Genomic DNA, 22,453 nt, shown 5'->3' on the forward strand with positions numbered 1-22,453 from the left:
TCCTTATTGATCCTCTGTCCAGGTGTTCTATCCAATAATGGGAGTTGTGCATTGAAGTCTCCAACTATTATTGTAGAGATACCCATTTCTCCCTTCAGTTTTTTGTTTGTTTGTTTAGGAGGTACCAGAATTAAACCCAGGACCTTGTACATGGGAAACAGGTGCTCAGCCACTTGAGCTACATCCACTCCCTGCTTCATTTTTGTCAGTGTGTGCATCATATACCTTAGAACACCCTGGTTAGTTGCATAGATATTTATTATAATTATTTCTTCTTGATGAGTTGCTCCTTTTATTAATATGTAATGTTCTTCATCTCTTATAACAGTTTTGCATTTAAAATTTATTTTGCCCAATATTAGCATAACTACTCCAGCTCTGTTTTGCTTACTATTTGTGTGGAATGTCTTTTTCTAACCTTTCACTTTCACCCTATTTCTGTCCTTGCATCTAAGATGAGTCTCTTGTAAACGGCATATAAATGGCTTATTTTTTTTTTTTTTAAGATTTATTTATTTATTTAATTCCCCCCTTCCCCCGGTTGTGTGTTCTCGGTGTCTATTTGCTGCGTCTTGTTTCTTTGTCCGCTTCTGTTGTCGTCAGTGGCACGGGAAGTGTGGGCGGCGCCATTCCTGGGCAGGCTGCACTTTTCTTTTCACGCTGGGCAGCTCTCCTTACAGGCGCACTCCTTGCGCGTGGGGCTCCCCTACGCGGGGGACACCCTTGCTTGGCGCGGCACTCCTTGTGCGCGTCAGCACTGCGCATGGGCCAGCTCCACACGGGTCAAGGAGGCCCGGGGTTTGAACCAAGGACCTCCCATGTGGTAGACGGACGCCTTAACCACTGGGCCAAGTCTGTTTCCCATAAATGGCTTATATTTTTTTAATCTATTTTGTCACTCTTTGCCTTGTGGGGAATTCAGTCCATGAATATCCTGTGTTATTACTGTAAAGGCATTGCTTTGTCCATTTTATCCTTTGGCTTTCCATTGTCATATCTTACTGTTGTCTGCCTTTTTACCTTTTTTTTTTTAAGATTTTTAAAAAATTTATTCCTCCCGTCTGCTCTGTGTCCATTCACTGTCTGTTCTTCTGTGACCCCTTCTATCCTTAGCAGCAGCACCAGGAATCTTTGTTTCTTTTTTGTTGCGTCATCTTGTTGTGTCAGCTCTCCGTGTGTGTGGCGCCATCCTTGGGCAGGCTGCACTTTCTTTCGCGCTGGGTGGGCTCTCCTTACGGGCCGCACTCCATGCGCGCAGGGCTCCCCTACGTCAGGGACACCCCTGAGTGGCAGGGCACTCCTTGTGCGCATCAGCACTGCACATGGGCCATCTCCACACGGGTCAAGGAGGCCCGGGGTTTGAACCGCGGACCTCCCATATTGTAGGCAGATGCCCTATCCTTGGGGCCAAGTCTGCTTCCTGTGCCTTTTTACCCTTTTAGTTACCCTTACTAATAATGTTCATTTCTACATTCTTCTCCAAGCTTCTCTCTCCTGTCTTTTCCTTTCAGGCTGCAACACTCCCTTAAATATTTCTTGTAAATCTGGTCTCATGATGACAAACTCTCTGAATCTCTGTTCATCTATGAAAACTTTAACCTTCATTTTGAAGGACAGTTTTGCTGGATAAAGAATTCTTGGCTGGCAGGTTTTTTCTTTCAGTATCTTAAATATATTTTACTATTGCCTTCTCACCTTCATGGTTTCTGATGAGAAACTGGCACTTAGTCTTATTGTGCATCCCTTGTATGTGATGAATTGCTTTTCTCTTGCTGCTTTCAGAATTCTCTCTATCTCTGGCATTTGACATTCTTGGAATATGTCTATTCAGATTTATTCTGTTAGGAGTACATTGACCTTCTTGGATATCGATTATGTCTTTTGTAAGGGTTGGGAAATTTTCAGCTTTATGTTGAAGGGCTCCCTTTCTCTCTGTTATCTCACCTTGTAGAAGAGGTGGGAGTCAGTGGCCTTTGGTCTCTCAATCACCCATTTTATAGGTAGAATGTACCCAAGCTGGGAGAGACTTGGGGGTCCTCTAACTCAACACCTGCATTTTCTAGCTATGGAAAACAAAGCCCCAAAAAGGGATAGAATTTACCCAAGAGGTCCCAAAGCTCAGTAATGGTAGGTATGACATAGAGTAGGTACATCTCAGGACATGGTGATATTGCTTGGGGGATTTTGGCCATGGTGAATGAGTATTATTTTCTTTGCCACAATCCAGATGGCATGATGATGAGTCTTGTTACATCAGAAATCTTCATGTAACAGCAAAGCACTTTCTGCCCCAGCTCTGCCCACACCCACCCAACCCCCTCTGTGCTAAGGTTAAGCATTTGGAGAGTCCCAGGGAGTTTTTTTGTGAGTTTTTAGAGTTGATGCGTTTGTTACACCTTGAGCCACTTGCCGTTTTCTATTTCCTGTTCCCGTGCTGCTGTTCTTGCCCTTCCCCACTCCTTAGCCCTCTTCTCTAGGGGCTCCAACTCCACCCTTCCTCCTGAACCAAGCCTTGTTTCTCCTTTAAGCTGAGCCAGTGCTGAGCCAGGGATACTGAAAAATAGCATGTGGTTCTATCCTCCAGGCCTCACAGTCTAGACTCAGCCACGAGACTATAATATGTTCTATAAGAAAGGTCCAGGAGCTTTGGGGATTCTTCATTAACTTGTCCATTCAGTGGATGTTTATTGAGGTAGGCTCTGTGCCAGGCCCTGGCACAGCACAGCCCCAACCCTCATCAGGTGCAGGAGACAGACGTTAATCAGATAATCCCGAAGGAGTGAAAACTGCAAACTGAGATGTGTGCTCTGAAGTAAAGGAACATAATTCTGTGAGAGCGTTGAGCAGCCAGCCTAGACCCAGTGGCCAGGGAGGACTTCCTCAAAGAGGTGTGACACTAGAGCTGAGAAGTGAAGGATAAAGTGGAGTTAAACAGGCAAAGAGGTGCACCCCAAACAGAGGGATATGCACAAGTCCTGGAGAGGGAGGAAGTCTGGTAGGTAGTGGCTGGAGCTGAGGGAATGATTTGGGGGAGACATGAGAGGAGGTGGAGAGGCAGCCTGAGCAGGGCCTTGTAGGCCACATTCAAGATTGTCACCTTTATCTGAAGAGCAGTGGGGCACCATTGAAGGCTGTTCAGCTTGTGGTGAGGGTGGGAGGAGATGGGAGCAGGGAGGCCTCAGAATGTTCCCTCTGGCTGCTCAGTGGTGAGCAGAAGAGAGGCAAGAGAGGCAGCAAGGAGACCAGTGAGGAGGTTGTAGTCTGTCTCTCATAGTCTGTCAGGTAGCAGGTGTGGTGGCTGGGACCAGGGAGTGGTGATCCAGTTCAGAGCAGGGGTCACCTCTGGGGAGTATCTTGGGGAGAGAGTGGACAGGTCTTTTGGTTTGGAGGTGGAGTACTTGGAAGAGGGAGACAGCCAGGCTGCAGAACTGGATGGGTGGAGGTGCTGTCAGGGGATCCTGTCAGGCTAGGGCTTTAGGGGGAACATAGAACCTGAGTGGAGCCTTGAAGGTATGATCAGGATTTCAGTCTTTGGGGAAAAGGCATTCCAGACAGCAGGAGCAGCACAAGCAGAGATATTAAGATGCGAACGAATGGTCTCCTCGCTGCTGAGGCTGGGGGTGGGGGTTGGGAGCAAGGTGTGCTAAGTGGGTGTGGGCGTGAGCAGCTGTGGGGGGCGCTCCTCTCCACATCTGACTCCACACCTCAGTCCTCTCTGCTTCCCGTCTCATGGCCATAATTTCAGTTTAAGGGAAGAAGGCTGGCCTTGGCTGAGCTGGTCACCGAGGCCTGTAGCCACCCTGACTGATAGGCTCTTCCCTTGCTCCTGCAGGTGAAGGTGGTGAGCCTAAAGCCTGATGTGGCCCAGATCGACCTGTACGTCCTCAGCCAAGCAGAGCACTTTATTGGCAACTGTGTCTCCTCATTCACTGCTTTTGTGAAGCGGGAACGGGATCTCCAGGGACGGCCATCATCTTTCTTTGGCATGGACAGCCCTCCTCAGTTGCGGGATGAGTTCTGATCCTGTCTATAGCACATCACCGTTCTGAGCCGGTCCCTCCAGCCAAGCCTGGCAGCCAGAGATGCTTCCAAGATTGATCCCCAAAGACTCAGTCTCCTTTTCTTGCCTGCCAGGGAAGAGAACAACAGCACCAGGGACTTCCCAGAGGAGAAAGACATTCTGTCTCCAAGAGCACAGAAAGTCTAAGCTGCTTGGGGCTGGAGCACTTCCCCCTTCCCACGTGCTTCCTGCTCTTTCTTCTGGGAACTTCTCACATCAGCAGAGCAGTGTAACCTCTGTATTTTGGTCTGCCCTGCATCTGAACAGCCTGCGAAGTCAAATTCTTTAGAGAGGTTTTTATAGAGAGAGAGATTTTTATAGTTTTGATACAAAATCATGGCTACCCTAGAACTCCCATTTTAAAAAATCAGTGACATCCATTAATGTAGGGACTGAAAGTGACCTTAACTGAGTATGGATGAGATCAGAGGTGGAGTGGGTATATTGGCCACATTTCCAGGTGACATCTCAAAGTGGCCCTTGGACCATCCCCACTGGCTGACCCTAGAGCCATTGTTGTCCCTGCCTTCCTAAGCCGCATCTGAGGTTTGGGGCATGAAATCCTCCTCCATGGCAAACACTGCAAGTGTAGATTGTCAGTCATGGTTTTGTGCAGTGCTTCGCAGATGACTGGGCGCTAGGCAGGGGCACCCGCCACCATGCGGGCGATTGTGGTATTGCTAGCCAAGTCTTTTCCCTCTTGATGACCTGCCATAAGCCTGGTGCCATCAGGGTCTCAGAACACATCATGGGGCCAGGGCTTCTTGGCCTGGTGAACTCCGTCTGAAGGCTACCCACTCCCCTTCTGATCTCTCTCCCAAAGGGGCCTGCCTGGTCAGGAGAATTTTGCCATCAGGTTGGTATACAAAGCCTATTCCCTGTCTTGCCTCCCTGCTGAAGACAGAGTACCCAGACCATATTCCCACAGGGGAGTGTTGGCTGAGCCTCTGGTCAGGAAGAAGATTCAGGGGCCAGGAGCATCAGAATTCCCAGTTTGGAAGCAGCTCCTTCCCATCCAGTATAATCTCTGCCAATCCCATGAGGCTTGTGGTGTTAAAAGTCATAAGTTTCTATCTCTCAGATGCTGAGTTTTAAATAATCCTTGACTCCTGAGTCTGTGATTTTTTGACTATGGTTTTAAAATTCCATGGCTAATAGCTGCTCGTCTTTTCCCTGCCCCATGACCTCCCTCAGCCTTCGGTCCTAGGAAGAGGGAGGAGGTCTTGATGGAGAGCCAGGCCCACAGGCCCCGTGCAGGGGTTTCCCCTTGATGACCTTTGGGAGGAAATGCTTTTTTGTCAAGGGCAAACTGGTCAGAGGTCAAATTTTGGAGAGTGACAAAGGTGGCAAGTGCTACTCAGAGCTGCTGCCTGCCTAAGTGGGAAGAACTATACAGAAAGGGCTCCTGTGTTTCTCTCTCTCAGGAAAACAGTAAAGTATTTTAAATCCAGTCAGACTCTGAGAGTTTATCTGTCCAGAAGCAGGACCTGATGTGTCTCCATGGAGTTGCTGAGAGTGGTGAGTAGGGCTCACTGACTGATTTTATTTGTAGGTCACAGCTTTACACAAGGAACACGCTGAGTGTGGGGCCACTAACGGGCCATGCAACTCATCTGGCTGAGCATCAGCAGTACTAATAGCTTGATCTTCTGAGCAGAGAGCAACCGACCATAGTCAGATTCAGTTGTGGTCTGTGGGCAAGTACTTTACCCTTTTCCACCCAGTTTTCTCACTTATAAAATAGTGATAAAACCAAAAGGATTGTTGAAAGACTTAAATCAGATAAAGGATATATATAAAAGCACCTTGTAAACTTGAAAGAGACAAATGCACACAAATGCATGGGTGTGGCTGTTGATTAATCCAACTGCCTCTTGTTACGTACCTACTCTGTGCCAGGCCCTGTGCTTGCTAAGAGTGTTATGGGTATTATCTTGTTTAGTCCCCACCCCCAGCCCTGGGAACTAGGAACTCTTGTCCTTCTCTTTCTCCACAGGGAAAAATTAATGCTCTGAGAATTCCCATAGTTTACTGAAGGCTGCCCAGCTGGTGGTGTTAAGCCAGGACTCGACCTCCCAAAGCTTGTCTGTTACCCACTGCTGGCTCCAGAATGTGGTTTGCACTGTGTCAGCCACCTTAGTTTCCACTGGGTACCTGCTGTGGCCTGACACTGTCAGCAGGTTTCAGGGAGGAGAAGGCACCCAAGAAACAGCCCACACTAAGCTTACAGTTTCCTTGGGTAATTATTTAGTTCGAGTTGTTGATTCAACAAGTGCTTATTGATCACCTTCTGTGTGCCAGGCTCTGTAGAGGTACTAGGGACACGACAGAGAACCAGACAGATAAACCATTCTCAAGGAACTGGCATTCTAGTAAGCCAGAGACATAATCAACAAGCGTACTGTGGGAGGTGTCGAAAGTACTATGAAGAAAAACAAAGGCTGCAAGGGGAGGGTAGAGGGAGGGACGGTGCGTTTTAGATAGGGGGCTCAGGGAAAGCCTCTCTGAAGAGCTGCTGTTGAGGGGGAGAATGCTCCTGGTAACGAGGCAGAGCATTCTCCACAGAGGGACCAGCAAATGCAAAGGCCCTGAAGCTGATGTCTGTCTGAAGAGTAGCAGGGAGGCAGGAGCAAGGCAGGTTATAGAGCGGCAGGTCAGAGCCAGCCAGGTGGACGGACATCTTACAGCCTGGAGGGCTGAGGCAAGGTCTAGACTTGGCTTTTATTCAGAGATGGGAAGCCTTTGTCGGGTTCCCAACAGACGGCAGCTTGATCTGATTGACATTTCTGAAGATTCCCCCCTCTGTCTGCTGCATGGAAAAGAGGTGGAAGGCAGGAAGGGCCAAGCAGGGAGACCTCTGTGCTGGGCTGTTGGAGAGCAAAGATGCAGGTGAGAGGAAACCCAGACAGAGGCTGTTGCATTGAAGACTGGAAGTGGCCCAGTTCTAGAGATAGAAAATTATTTTTTTCATAGCAGTCTTTTAAAAAGATGTCTGTATAGTTTTAATCATGTAGTATATACAATTTAATATCCTGATTTTTCACTTGAGTGTATTCATAATATATTTTCTATGTTCGCACATAACTTGAATAAACATTTTTAATGATATAAAATTCCACTGAGGGGTGTCCCATAATTTACTTTGTCCTTTTTTATTAGAATTCCATGTATACCCAAATTTTCACTATTACCACTTAAAAAATATTTTCACTCATAAGGGTTTTTCTGTGTCTAAAATTTTCCATAAGATAAATTCCCAGGAATATATTTGTTGGGTCAAATACTTTAAAAACAAACAAAATCTTTTATTATGGAAAAAATTCAAATATGCATAAAAATTATAAATAATAAAATGAACTACCAGTTCTACAATTATTAACATTTTACCAGTCTTGTTTCATCTACCCTCCTACCACTGAGTCTGTTTCCTGGAGCCTTTTCAAGAAAATCTGAATATGTTTGAAGGACAAGCCAACAGGATTTGCTGACAGACTGAATGGGGGAAAGAGAGGAGTCCTGGCTACTTGAAGGCTTAGGACCCAAGCAATAGGGAGAATGGAGTGGTCCCTGATTTGCAAAGTGGCCCTAAGACAGATCACCTCACCTGTTTATGCCTCACTTGTGAGGTATAGGTGCTCATGGTGGTCCAGGCAGTGTTTCTCAAAGGGCAGTCCCCAAGCTTCCTTGGACTGCTGGCTGATAAGGTAGATTTCTAGGACCCAGCCTAAGGAATGAGAATGTCCACTGGGTAGTGCCCAGGAATCTACATTTTCACAAGCATCTACAAGTGATTTTGATGCCCAGTAGAATGCTCAAATTGTGGTCCTCAGCCCAGTCACATCAGCATCATCTAAGAGCTTGTTAGAAATGCAGCATCTTAGGCCTCACCCTAGACCTGCTGATTCTAGGGATGGGGTCATGGGCTCAGTTAGAACAAACTCTTCCAGGAGCTAGTTTGCAAAGTGCTGGGCTGAAAGATGTGGTGGGCCTACAAGTGCTTGTGCAAGCCCTTCTTGGCAAGCCCTGGGGATGCTGTGGGGTCATGAAGATGTCTTGAAGGGTTCCACTAAGCGCTGTCCATGAGCCACTTTTAGGAGGGGCCCAGTGCAAAGATTGCATTGTAATATTGACATTTCTCTAACGGGTGGATGCAACTAGCTTATCAAACCCTTTGATTTTATAGATCTTCTTGACAAGTGAAGCCAAATTTACATAAATAAAACAAAGGCAATTAAGAGTATTGAAGGAAGCAGTTGTGGTTCAGGCAATTGGGCTCCCACCTGCCACACAGGAGGTTGCTTGTTCGGATCCCATTGCCTCCTAAAGAAAACAGCAAGCTGATGTGACAGGCAGGCACTGCAAGCAGATACAACAAGATGAGACAACAAGAGACACTGGGAGGAAAAACAATGAGAGATACCACAAAGCAGGGAGCGGAAGTGGCTCAAGCAATTAGGCACCTCCCTCCCACATCAGAAGTCCCGGGTTTCATCTCCCAGTGCCTCCTAAAGAAATAAGGAAGACAAAGAGAAAAAGCAAGTGAAAAACAACAGGGGAGAGGGGATAAATGGATGTGGCTCAAATGGTTGGGCTTCTGTCTACCATATGGGAGGACCCAGGTTGGCCTCCTGGTAAAGGAGTGCCCATGCCGTGAGCCAGGCCCGCACAGTGAGCAACATAGCAAGATGATGACACAACAAAAGGGAGATGCAGGAAAAAGTCAAGGCAAGGTGCAACAGAAACCAGGGACTGAGGTGGCATAAGCAACAGGGAACCTCACTCTCACATCAAAGGTCCCCAAGATTGAATCCTGATGAAGCCTAGAGGAGAAAACAAGAAGAGGAGATGAAAAAGAAACGGACACAGAAGATCACACAGTGAATAGACACAGCAAAACAGCAGGATGGGGGAGAGGGGAGGAGTAAAGGGGGTGGGAAGAAAGAAATCTTAAAAAAAAAAAAAGGGATATTGAGTACTAGTAGAGGTAAGTTGTTGATTCAGCAGTAATGGAGAAGCTGGTGTTCAAACAACCCAGGGCTGCCAACCCTGTCCTGGTACACCCTAGAGCCTTCAGAAATGTGGAAGAGGGATCAGGAAAGGAGAGAAAGGACAGGGAGGAAGAAAAAGATTCTCATTTCTGATTTCTGTACCCTTCAAAAGAAGCTTAGTGAGTAAGAAGAAAAGGAAGAGGAAGAAGACACTGTCACTGGCCTGAAAATGAAGATCCTTCTCAGTTCTCTCTCTGTCCTTGGTGGAGTTGACAGAAGAAAACCAGAGCCTGGAAGGCAAACCCTGAACTGTGGATTATATTGTCAGAATTACTTCAAACTCTTGTTTGAAAGCTGGTTTGTTTCAGGATTGGGACCTTTCCCTTTAAATAGCATTATTTAAGGGCAAGCAGGTTTGGTTTGTTTTTGCATCTAATCCTTTATTGATCTTCAGCCCAAGCATAGCCAGGTAAATAGCAGGAAAGAAAGAAACAAAAGGCATTTCCCAGAAACCTCCTTCTTCCCCAAGTGACTCAGCAGAAGCTGGGAGCAGTGCCCACCTGGAGGTTGGAGGGGGCGAGACTGCGGGAGAAAGGGTACCCCATCTGCAAACCTCCCTACCACCTCCCCCCAGCCCCTCCGAGAATTAGCCACGCATTGAGCCGTTCAGCAGGCATTCGTTCCCTGGAATGTGGGGGATATTTCCCCCTTTCTGGCAGGATGGTTTAGGAGGATCAGAGCACAAACGGAAGAGAATTTTCTGTTTTTTTCCTAAGTCCCACTAACAATGCCTAGGAGAAAGTCTCAGTTTGGTGCTGGCGCCTCATTAACACCTGAGAATCCAGAGCAGGCATTAGCTGGCTGAAACTTAGTAACATCCCTTTGCTTCCATTGTCTTTATTTTTTACAGGTACCTTGTATGGTTGATTTTCCAGTTACAGAAGTGATTTAAAGTTTCCTTTTAAGAAATTTATTGAAGTTGTACAAAGTGAGTTGATTTGAAGAAAAATATTAAGAAAATTATAAAAATAACATGGGTTTGCTCCAGTGTGGCAGCAGTTATGAAGGGGGCATCAGTGCCGGAAGTTTTGGAGCCCCTTACTCAACTTCATCTTTATGCCCATCCTGCAGGCAGGTGGCTCAGAGAGTCTGGGTGGGGATAAATACGGAAATTACTGCAAGAGAGGAGCTACTGTCCATTCATACTGCCCTTACTCTTCATACCTCTGTTCTGGTAGTGAGGCTTTTCCTTCTTTTTAGAACCATTCACTAATATAGCAGGATCGGAGCTCCCACACCTTGAAATAGCCAATTTCGAAATTGTCACAATAGCAACAGGTATTGTTTATCACGTGCCAGGCTGTGTTTTCAGCCCTTTACACAAACTAACTCATCTAAATCACAGGACAGCCCTATGGAGTTGGTCCTCCTATTATCTCTAGTCTATAGATAAGGGCATTGAGGCCCAGAGAGGTGAAATAACTTGCTCAAGGTCACACAGCTTGTGAGTGGCAGAACTGGAATGCAAACGCAGGAAGTATGGTACAAGAGTCAGTGCCCATAACTCCTCATGTCACTTACCAGAGGACTTTGTTAGCATCTTTTTCCCCAACCAGATCAGAGAGTCCCCCAAGAACAGGGACCATGGTTTCTTTATTTCAGAGACCATGTTTCCCTACACCACCACCTAACCCAGTGCATGGCTTATGAAGGTGCCTGTTTTATATGGGTTGAATGAAGTGATATGCAGAGAAAGTCTTGTGGGAAGATACAATGACTGCTGTTTGGCAAGGCAGAAAGGATTCGTGGGGAAGAGCTGTGCTGAGCTAAATGATGGGTATGAGTTCACTAGGTACATGTGGGAGGAAGGAAAGGCATTCTAGAAGGAGGAAAACTAGTTTGACTGGATTGGGGGAAGAGTTTGGAAATTTGCTTGGGCTAAGAACATGGCAGGGGGTGGTGCCTTGCATTCCAGAGTAAAGAGTTTGTATTCCTAGGAGCGATGGGGAGCCATTGAAGGCTAGGGTGCAAGGTCAGTGACAATCAGAACTGGGCTTCAGGGCGGCTCCTCTGACTGTAGGTTTAAAATGACTTTGAGGGGAACAACTGTGACATGAAAACACAGGAAAAGAATGAAGTTTATAGGGAGCAGGGAGCAGTGCTGGGCCTGGGGGAGGCGAAGATCAGGATGGGGAGGGTAAGAAGGTCTGAGCAGGTATCAAGGACATTCAGTGCCAAATGAGACAGGTTTGGCATTTGCCCTTGGGGAGCCAGAGTAGACTGTTAAAGTGTGTGTGATCAGATCTTGGGAGTTGTTTGTGTGTCAGGAACAAGCAAGCAAGGGAGAAGGTGGGGACAGGGGCTTTTTCAGGAGCCAGGGCCTCCTGAGCCATCTGTAAGTGACGGTGCTCCATGGTGTCCTCTGAGGGCAGGGCCAAAAGGCAGAGCTCTGTCTGTGTACATTATTCAAAATTTTTAATGAAAATAAATTCATGTTCAAGGTAAGACACTCAAAAAGTATAAAAAATATACCTGTAGAGTGAAAAATAAGTCTCCCTCTCAACCCAGACCCCTCTCCACTGCAAACTGTTTCTTTTTTTCTTTCCTTACTTCTGCCCCCCGACCCCCATTGTCTGCTCTCTGTGGCCATTTTCTGTGTGTTCTTCTGTGTCTGTTGTATTCTCATTAGGCAGCTCCGGGAACCCATCCTGGCACCTTCCAGAGTGGGAGAGAGACAACCATTCTCTTGCTCCACCTCAGCTCCCTGGTTCTCTGTGTCTCATATTGTCTCTTCTCTGTGTCTCTCTTTTGTTGTGTCATTTTGCTGCATCAGCTCTTCGTGTGGGCTGCACCACTCCGGGGCGGTCTGCCCTCCCATGCAGGCTGTGTTCCTTGCACAGAGAGCACCCCTGTGTGGAGGCCACATGCAAGGAGGGCGGCATCACTCCACATGGGCGAGCTCACCACACGGGCCAGGAGGTCCTGGGTATCGAACCCTGGACCTCCTATATCCATTGAGCCATATCTGCTTCCCATGCAAACTGTTTCTTGTAAGCCTTGCAGAAGCCTGTCATGCCATCTTTAGGCATTCATTTGTGTATGTTATTTTAAAACACACAGACACAAACATACTGTTCTGGCTCTTGTTTTTAATATAATATACTTGAAAGCTTTTCCCATATCAGAAATGTAGATTTTTCATTCTTTCATCAGCCGCATAATATTCCATATTATTAATGGATTATAATACATTTAACCTATAATAAACATTGAGGTTGTCAATGCAAGAAATGCAGGCAGCTACAACAGCAGCAGCAGTGGCCCCTGCCCAGACCCAGGCTCTCAGGCTCTCAGGCTTTCAGGCTCAGGCTCAAGCTCAAGCTCAAGTTCAAGCCCAAGCCCAGGTCCAGGCCTCCCAGGCATCACAGCAGCAGCAGCAGCCACACTTTCCCTCCCCTGGGTGCTGGGGACTGCAGCCCCAACCCTCTACCCCGAGACTTCTTTGAGAGCAGAGCATCATAAAGACAACTGCCTCACTGTCACCACCAGTACCCTCAAGGAGGAGCACCTGGCCAGCTCTTAGAGACCCATGCTGCTACCCACTGGGGAGAGGGGAAAGAAATTCTGGTCCCTTTGTACTCCAATTTCGTTGGTAGGAAAAGTCCTCTTCTTTCTTGACAGGCCTTGGCTCTATTTCCTTGGGTCAGAACATGGCCTTCCTTCACAGGATACCACCCTTATTCCCAACTCCTCTTCAAAAGGAGCACCAGGGAAACAGATGTGGCTCGAGTGGTTGAGTGCCTGCCTTCCACATGGGAAGTCCCGGGTTCAGTTCCTGGTGCCTCCTGAAAAAAAACAAAAACAAACAACAAGCAAAAACAAATAATAAAAACAACTCCGGGAAGCCGATTGGCTCAGTGACTGAGTACCACCTTCCCACATACAAGGTCCCAGGTTCAATCTCTGGCCCCCAGTACCTCAAAAAAACAAGCAAAACAAACAAACAAAAACACAGCCCTCCTGATTGGCACAGGAATACTAAACTGGTGGTGTAATCTGGCAGCCTCCCCACCCAAGCATAGCTTTTGAAAATTAGGGTTGGTGCTCAAGGGAGGGATTTTCTAGGACCTCATAGAAGCTTTGCAGTATGGGCACCTACCTTTCCCTTACCTATGTCATTCTCAAAGAGGCTGGCCCTGCCAGGTACCAGAGAAACGAGGGCCATACATGCATCCAGCCTGCTGTTCTGTCCTTGCCTGCCAAAGAGCAGTCTTCTCATGTGCCTCAACCCCAGGAACTGTTTTTTTCTTCTAAATGGTCTCACTTCATTTCCTACCTAATACTAGAGGAAGGAGATTTGGTTGGAATCAGACCTCCATTTATTTGTAAGGGGTCAAGGGTTGAGATGTGGTCCCCAAGGGGGCCATGGATTCCCAGGGTGATCAAGAGTAGTGAAAACATGTGGGTCATGGTTTTCTTTGCAGCCCCTCTCTCCTTCTTTGCCAGTCAAGGTCTCATACTCTCAGTCTCTCCATCCCAAAGCCCAAGGAGCTGCTGGAGTGAAGGGTACGGGGCTGGACCAGGATGAGGGGTGAGCCCAGTGAGAGAAAAGGGCAGGGAAATCGGCTGGGACTGGACGTGGGGAAGTGAGTGGTTGATTTCTGATTTCTGTGGGTCGAAGAAAAGGCCAGGTAATGTTTTCCACTAGTGTGCTAGGAGGGGAGGCCCCCACCCTCAGTTGAGACAGGATGTGGGGATGTTTGTAGATATCTGAGGCCTTGGCGGAGGAAGGTAGCATCTAGACTGAAAGGGCCAATGGCCCAGTTCCCGTGGAGAAAGAAGGGTATGATTTTACAACTACCGAGAGGGCAGACCACATTGCTTCAGCTGTACTTACTGTGAGTTGGCACCAGGAGGGAGAACAAGGTGGCTAGAGGTAGGAGTGATTGAGAACTGCTTCTATATTTCTTTTTATATTTATATTTAAAACATTTTTGAACCATGTTTATTGATCGCTACATAATTAATTACCTCAAAACTCAGCAGCTTAAAACAACAGACTTTTATCATTCATGTCATTTCTAAGGATCAGGAATCTGGAATCAGTTTAGCTGGGTGGTTCTGGCTCAGGGTCTTTCATGAGGTTATAGTCAAGACGTTGGCAAGGGCTGCATCATCTGAAGGCTTGACTGGGGCTGGAGGGTCCACTTCCAAGATGGTGCACTCACATGGCTGTTGGCTTGAGGCCTTAGTTATCCACCATGTGGGCCTCTCCATAGGGCTGCTCTGGACATAGCAGCTGGTGTTCTCAAGAACAAGGGATCTGGAAAGAGAGAATGAGGGACTAAAGCAGAAGCTGAAGTGTCTTCTATAACCTAATCTGAAAAGTGGCATACCATCATTTATACCATGTTCCATTGGCCACACAGGCCAATGTGGGAGGGGAGCATACAAGGATATGACCACAAGGAGGTGGGAGTCATTGAGGGCCCTCTTTGAGGCTGGCTCCCGTGTGATGAGAATGAATTATCTAGTCCAGTTCTTTTGTAAATTTAAAGATATCACCAAGATATACTACTAATAGAAAAAAGCAAGGTACCTTTTTCTATAATTGCACTTTAAAAAAAGAAACACAATCTGTATATTTATATTTGCACATATATACATAAATGTGTAGAATAAGGTCTGGAAGGATATACTTCAAATTGTTAATGGTGTTTACTTTTAGGGAGGGGACGTGGAATGGAAAGATGTGAAAGGGAACTTTCCACTTGTACTCTATGTTTTTCTTTATGGTTTGAATGGTTTGTCATGTTTTTGGGGTTACTGTTCCAATTTTATGTAAACTGTCCCAAATTCAGTGGCTTAAAACAGCAATTCTTTTACTATGCTCACAGATTTGGAGAGGGCACAGCAGAATCAGTTTGAGTCTGCTCCATAATGTTTGGGTCCTAAGCTGGGAGGCTGAAATAGCTGGGGGTGACTTGCATTTTGGGCGCCTGGGCTTGGCTGCCTAGACGGCTGGACCCAGCTAAGGCCAGTGAACACCTACACATGGTCTCACAGCATACCTGGGGCTTCCTCACGATGTGGAAGCTGTGTTCCAAGAACAAATAGGCCAGGAAGAAGCATCTCGAGAGAGAACTTTCCAAGAGAACCAGGCAGAGCTGTGTGTCTTTTGACAACCCAGCCTTGGAAGCCACATAGAAAGAATTCTGCATTACTCTGTTGGTCAAATCAGCCCAAATCTACCCAGATTAACAAAATAAGGGAAGCAGACTGGCCCAATGCATAGGGTGTCTGCTTACCACATGGGAGGTTCGCGGTTCAAACCCTGGGCCTCCTTGACCCGTATGGAGTTGGCCCACGTGCAGTGCTGATGCGTGCAAGGAATGCCCTGCCACTCAGGGGTGTCCCCCACGTAGGGGAGCCCCACGCGCAAGTAGCGCGCCCCATAAGGAGAGCCGCCCAGCGTGAAAGAAAGTGCAATCTGCCCAGGAGTGGCGCCACACACACAGAGAACTGACGCAGCAAGATGACATAACAGAAAGAAACACAGATTCCCAGTGCCACTGATAAGGATAGAAGCAGTCACAGAAGAACACACAGCAAATGGACACAGAGAGCAGACAACCGGGGGTGGGAAGGGAAGAGAAATAAATAAAAATAAATCTTAAAAAAAAAATAAAAAATAAAAAATAAAATATGACAGGACAACATAGGTGCCTCTTTCTAATGGAAGGTGTGTCAAGAATCTGCAGCCTTTTTTAAAAAACTGCCACAGTAAGTCTAAAATTTAAAAAATGTATTTTAAATAGAGTGGGAAATAAAACTTTGAGGCTGCCTTTCCTGAGTCAGTTGGAAGCCCCGGGCACTTGCTCGAAGCTGCTGCATACCAGACTCTTGACCACTTCTCCCCTTAATCTCCTTGAGCCCGATCATCTTAGGGAAAGCAAGATAACTCTTCTTGTTTCTTTCCAGTCCTTGGAACCAAGCCATTCATGTAAATATTTATATATGGATTTATTTGTTCCCAATACCTTGTTCCAAAAGGGATTTGAGGAGGCTTACAAGAAATCATACAGTATAATAATATGATTAATAATATATAAATATCAAGAAACCAAGGTGAAGAGAAAGGAAAGGTTGAAACAGTAAGTTGAGACTAGAGGGGAAGTTAGTTTTAAAAAATATGCGCTGCAAAGTCTTAAAGAAATATTTGACTTTGCAGGGCTGGAAGGGACTATATGTTATGCTCCAATTCCCTCTTTGTTTTTTTTTAAAAGCATGTTCTTTTTATAATTTTCTTTTTAAGATTTGTTTTATTTATTTCCCCCACCCCCTCATTGTTTGCACTTGCTGTGTCTGTTCATCTTCTTTTGTTTTTTTAGGAGGTACCAGGAACTGAACCCAGGACCTCTGATGTGGGAGGGAAGTGCCTATTCACCTGCTTTGTTGTGTGTCTCATTATGTATTCCTTCTTGTGTCTCTTGTTACATCACCTTGCTGGGCCTGCCTGTCATGCCAGCTCACTGTCTTCTTTAGGAGGCACTAGGAACCAAACCAGGGACCTCCATGTGGTGGGTGGGAGCCCAATCGCTTGAGCCACATCCACTTCCCCCATTTGCCTCTTCTTTTTTTAAAGATTTATTTACTTATTTCTCTCCCCATCCCCACCCCTCATTGTTTTGCACTTGGTGTGTGCTTTCTGTGTCCATTCACTGTGTGTTCTTCTGTGTCTGCTTGTCTTCTCTTTAGGTGGCACCAGGAACCAATCCTGGACCTTCCAAAGTGGGAGAGAGGCACACAATCTCTTGTGCCAACTCAGCTTCCTGGTCTGCTGTGTCTTTTATTGTCTCTTTGTTGCATCATCTTGCTGCACCAGCTCTATGTGTGGGCCAGCACTCTGCGTGGGCCAGCACTCCGTGTGGGCCAGCTCTCCGCTAGAGCCTGCTTGCCACGTGGGCCAGCTTGCCTTCACCAGGAGGCCCCAGGAATAGAACCATGGGCTTCCTATATGGTAGACAGGAGCCTAATTGCTTACGCCACATCCACTGCCCCCATTTACCTCTTCAACGTCCCCACCAAGTGGCCATCTATCCTCAGTTTACGGTTTTGTTTCTGCTGGTTTTTTTTAAGTCCCCATTTTTTAAAAGTTTTTGAAACACACAAAACAAGGTAACTTGTATTCTTTTTGCACCTCTTCTGGTATGGGATCCGTTGGTGGCCCCCCCTGCTGTGACACTGTTGCTCTCTGAGCCAGTGTCACCACCGCTGGTTGGGTCCTCTCCTGTGCTGCGATCCCTCCTGCCCCCTCTCTCATCCGCACTTGAGGGGCCTTCTTCATCATTCTGTTACTTCTTTATGGGGTGTCTCCTCCACTGGAATGCTCGCATCTTCCTTCTTTTCTTCTGTCTGATCAACTGCTGGCTGCTCTGACCGTGCTCAGCTTGTTCTGCTGCCTCTTTCTCCCTTTCCTCTTGCCCTTTGCGGGCCTGTTCCTCTGCCTGTGCAATGCAGCTGCCATGATCTCCAGATCTGCTCCTACTTTCAAACCACATCACCTTTTAGGTTCATTGTCAAGTGAGTCTGTTCTTTCCAGGAGTTTCCTCTCCTTTTCCTGATGCTGTTTCTCTACTTGAAGAAGTTCAGTTTCAAGTTCTCACTGATGAACCATTAAGGACTGGATTCTAGCTGTGGTAACAACAGACCAAAGGTCTGGCACCACCCTCTCACTCAGGATTTTGTAAATGAGGTGGTGGTACCTCTGGCAAGGGGCGGTAGCTGTATGCGTCAATGAAAAGTCACCATCACAATCATCCAGGCCTTCAGCAGGCTGAAAGTGAGGCTCTCCTTTCTCCCTCTGAAGCAGCTCCAATGCTTTTTGCATTTAGATAAGCAAGGTCCGCGGGGAATTATGACACTCCTTCATAGATTCATTGCACTCCGACGTCTCTGCTTCATACTCACTTCAATCTTCTTGTTTCTATTCATCAGTGGGATTTCATCACGTGCCGCCCATAATCTTGCCGATTTCCCACAACTTTAGGCCAGGGTTGGGAGCCTTTATTTAGTCCCCGACCTTTCTGTTGCGCCTCAGAAAGAGGCATTGGCGGCTGCTGGTGGCTGTGGGGGTTTGGAATCGCAATCCCAGGGGATGCTGTGACCCAGCTGTTGGTGCTGGGATTCCTTCCCAGCCTGTAGTTGCTGGAGGCGAGATGACCGTATGGATTGTACCCCAGAAACCCTGGGGTGCTGGGCATTTATGTTGTAGGAGCTGGGGCGTGAGGCAGAGCATAAGATAGTCTTTTTGACATTTTGGAAGATTAAGTTCCCAGTTCCTTAAGAATGAATATGACTCAGTGGTTGAGCTCCTGCATCACATGTACAAAATCCCGGGTTTGATTCCTGGTACCTTCTAAAAAAAGGGAGAGAAAGAGAGACACTGCTCCAGTGACGGGGTGCTCACTACATTGGAAGGCAGCTCCATATATTAGAAAGTGTGGGGATGTAACTCAGTGGTTATGTGCGTGCCTCCCATGGATGAGGTCCTGGGTTCAATCCCCAGTACCTCCTAAAAAAATAGTGTGGACCCAGGAGTCACAAACTCAAATCTAAGAGCCAGGCAGGCAATGAAAGTGAATGCATCAGGCAGGTGGTACATGTGCCAAAGTAGATTGCAGATGTTCCACTGACAACAGGAACAACTGCCACTCCCTTCAGCCAGTTATTGCCTGGTGGGAACCCAGGAAAGATAATTCAAGAGAAGCTGAGAAAGAAGGAGATGTGACTCAAGCAGTTGGGTGACCCTCTACCACATGGGAGGCCCTGGGTTTGGTTCCTGATGCCTCCTAAAGAAGACAAGCAAGGTGACAGGCTGGCGTAGTGAGCTGAGGCAACAAGATGATGCAACAAGGAAATACAAAGTGAGGAAACACAATGACAGACGCAATAAGCAGGGAGCAGATGTGAGTCAAGTGCCTGGGCATCTACCTCCCACATGGGAGGTCCTGGGTTTGCTTTCCGGTGCTGCCTAAAAAAGAAGTCGAGCGGACACAGAGAGCACACAATGAACAGACATAGAGAGCAAATGACGAGCTCAAAGAACCAAGGGGGTAGAAATAAATAAATAAACCAAATAAATCTTTTAAAGAGAGAGAGAAGCTGACAAACCCAGTTTTTGATGGGAAAATCTCCTGGTTTTTAAACTTGACAGCCAATTCTCTATTTTATAAAACATTGAGCAAGCCAAGCTAAACTCAGCGGCCGGCAGAGGCTGTCCACAGTCAAGACCATTTGCAAGTTCAGGTGAGGCCAAAGTCATAGACTTTGATGTCAGATTAGAACACACTTTGAATCTGGCTATGCCACTTACTCTCTGGATAATTATTTTGAGCCTCTGTTCTCACTGGTAAAATTGGGATAATAACAGTCCCTACCTCTTAAGAGGAAGACATATGATAATTAAGTAAAATAGGACATAAAGCCTTTAGCACAGTGCTTGGCCCACAGGAAGCGCTCAATAAATGCCAACTATTATGAGGACCTCTCTTTGGCATCCACTGACTAATACAAGCTTTGTCTGCAAAGATAATTTTTTTTTTTTAAAGATTTATTTATTTATTTAATTCCCCCCTTCCCCCGGTTGTCTGTTCTCTGTGTCTATTTGCTGCGTCTTGTTTCTTTGTCCGCTTCTGTTGTGGTCAGCGGCACGGGAAGTGTGGGCGGCGCCATTCCTGGGCAGGCTGCACTTTCTTTTGCGCTGGGCGGCTCTCCTTATGGGCGCACTCCTTGCGCGTGGGGCTCCCCTACGTGGGGGACACCCCTGCGTGGCAGGGCACTCCTTGCGCGCATCAGCACTGCGCATGGGCCAGCTCCACACGGGTCAAGGAGGCCCGGGGTTTGAACCGCGGACCTCCCATGTGGTAGATGGACGCCCTAACCACTGGGCCAAGTCTGTTTTCCCTGATAATTTTTTTATATTTAACATTTTATTTTTTATGGCAATGATACAAGTTACTCAGTTAACACAAGATAAAAACTCCAATAACAATAAATCTGCTTTAGTCAGCAGTGGCATTCTCCCTTATTTTTATTTGTTCCTCAGTCTTGAGGGATTTGGGACAATGTCCACTCTGCTTCAGGCTGAGAAGGAATGTAGATATTATGAGCGGAGGAATAGAATTGTTTTGCTTGCAGTTGAATATACTTCTCACTTTTGGGATGGGGCTGGTCCATCATCATTATTTTATTAGTTGTTCAGGACAGGTGTGAAGAACGGGAGAGTAGGAGTTGGCTGCATATCTGCTGGGTTTCAGGGTTCAACTGGCATAAGAACAACCCAAAGGCTTTAAGTTTCTGAGAACTATACTTAACAAGTACATCGAAAATTATAGGGTCAGATAAAAGAAGTAGAAGAGTCATGATTAGGGGATTTATAAATGAGTATAACTATGTTATATTGAGGAAATAGCTTTTAATCTATTACTAGATGGTCCCCACTGAGGGGGTGTTGATTTCATGTGGTTGCATAGCTTGCCTGTGGTGTCTAGATGTCCCTAGGGTCCTCTGGAACACTTTTTTTTTTGGAGATTTATTTTTATTTATTTCTCTCCCCTTCCCCCCCCTCCCAGTTGTCTGTTCTCTGTGTCGATTTGCTGAATGTTCTTTGTCCACTTCTGTTGTCAGCAGCACGGGAATCTGTGTTTCTTTTTGTTGCATCATCTTGCTGCGTCAGCTCTCTGTGTGTGCGGTGCCATTCTTGGGCAGGCTGAACTTTGTTTTGCACTGGGCAGCTCTCCTTATGGGGCACACTCCTTGTGCAGGGGGCTCCCCTATGCAGGGGCATCCCTGTGTGGCACGGCACTCCTTGCACGCATCAGCACTGAGCATGGGCCTGCTCCACACAGGTCAAGGAGGCCCGGGTTTTGAACCATGGACCTCCCATGTGGTAGACAGACACCCTAACCACTGGGCCAAGTCCACTTCCCTGGAACACTTCTGTTTGAGGCTTTGTTCAGTGTGGCAGTTTGTGAAGTCTGACTGAGACTTGCATAACCTCTGGAATGCTCTTTCAACTCACTTTGAAATCTCTTAGCCATAAAAACTCTATTTTATTTAATAGTTCCCCCTTGTGATCAAGGTTTTTCTCCAAATGAATCACTGATTAATGCTTGGTAATAATCTCTTGGCACCAGGGAGGCTCATCCCTGAAAGTCATGTCCCACATCACAGTGTAGGGTGGGGGGGAAGGTAGAGAATTTATCCTGCAAAGGTAATTTTTCATAAGTATAGTTGAAGTACTTTCTAAGGTTTGGGGACTTTGTTTTTTATTGTTAAAAGTGTGATTCACATTTTTTCCTTAGGTATCAGAACATACAACATTTTCCTTTTTTCAGGGCTGGGACAAAAAAACTGAGAGAGGAAGTTTGCAGTACCCTGCTTTACAGCCAGGGATGAATGAAGTTCTGTCCTCCTCCACACTCCCCCATTCTTATAAGGAATCTTTAGAGGTCCTTTAGAATAATCCCCATGCTTCTCCCATATGGCCCCTGAGTACAGAAGCATTTCACTGCTGCATCTCATTACCAACTCTCCCACAGGAATTCTGTGAACTTATCCAGTAGGAGCCATGCACATTTTGTGGATAAAGAAACTTAGACTCAGAGAGGGAAAGCGACTCACCCAAGGCCACACAGAATTGGCATATCTAGGATTCTGTCCCAGTCTTCCGGAGTACTAGCCCAGTGCAAACTCCATGTCATAGCCCCTTCAGGGTCTTGTTGCTTCTAAAGTGATACCCTATACATACTCAGTTCAGTAAATGTTTCCTAACAGATTGACCACTCCCATATCAAATGCCAACTTTGTGCCTGGCCCAAGACACCAGAGATGGCCTTGCCACTTAGGGGAGGGAAAGGGAAGTGACTATATCCTGAGGGACCCTCGTTCCCTTCCAGGAGGTGACCATCCAGGAATGTAATCCTCGTGACCAGGACCAGGATGGTGGGGCTGCTAATAGTGGGGTTCATTAAAACCACAAAGATGGGAAGTGGATTTGTCCCAACGGATAGGGTGTCCACCTACCATATAGGAGGTCCAAGGTTCAAACTCAGGACCTCTTGACCCGTGTGATGAGCTGGCCCATGCGCAGTGCTGATGCGTGCAAGGAGTGCCACGCCATACAGGGGTGTTCCCCGCATAGGGGAGCCCCATGTGCAAGGAGTGCGCCCTGTAAGGAGAGCCGCCCAGCGCGAAAAAAGTGCAGCCTGCCCAGGAATGGCATCGCACACATGGAGAGCTGACACAGCAAGATGATGCAACAAAAACAAACACAGATTCCCACAGAAGAACACACAACGAATGGACACAGAGAGCAGACAACTGGGGGTCAGGGAAGGGGAGA

At 46.9% G+C, this 22,453-nt stretch overlaps 1 protein-coding gene and 1 pseudogene across 2 annotated transcripts in view; one reads left to right on the forward strand and one right to left on the reverse strand.

The window, feature by feature from the left end:
• Window positions 1-7,173, forward strand: part of POFUT1 (protein O-fucosyltransferase 1) — a 35,703-nt gene extending 28,530 nt beyond the window's left edge. For both annotated transcript variants that reach the window (XM_058286877.2, XM_058286878.2), the window contains exon 7: window positions 3,833-7,173. In XM_058286877.2, coding sequence (XP_058142860.1) covers window positions 3,833-4,021 — 189 coding nt within the window. In that variant the 3' untranslated portion in view covers window positions 4,022-7,173. The remainder of the gene's footprint in view (window positions 1-3,832) is intronic.
• Window positions 7,174-17,197: 10,024 nt separating this feature from the next.
• LOC101425852 (SWI/SNF-related matrix-associated actin-dependent regulator of chromatin subfamily E member 1 pseudogene) lies at window positions 17,198-18,365 on the reverse strand (annotated as a pseudogene).
• Between the last annotated feature and the right edge of the window lie 4,088 nt (window positions 18,366-22,453).

The sequence above is a fragment of the Dasypus novemcinctus genome, chromosome 24 (genome assembly GCF_030445035.2).
Source record: "Dasypus novemcinctus isolate mDasNov1 chromosome 24, mDasNov1.1.hap2, whole genome shotgun sequence".
NCBI lineage: Eukaryota > Metazoa > Chordata > Mammalia > Cingulata > Dasypodidae > Dasypus > Dasypus novemcinctus.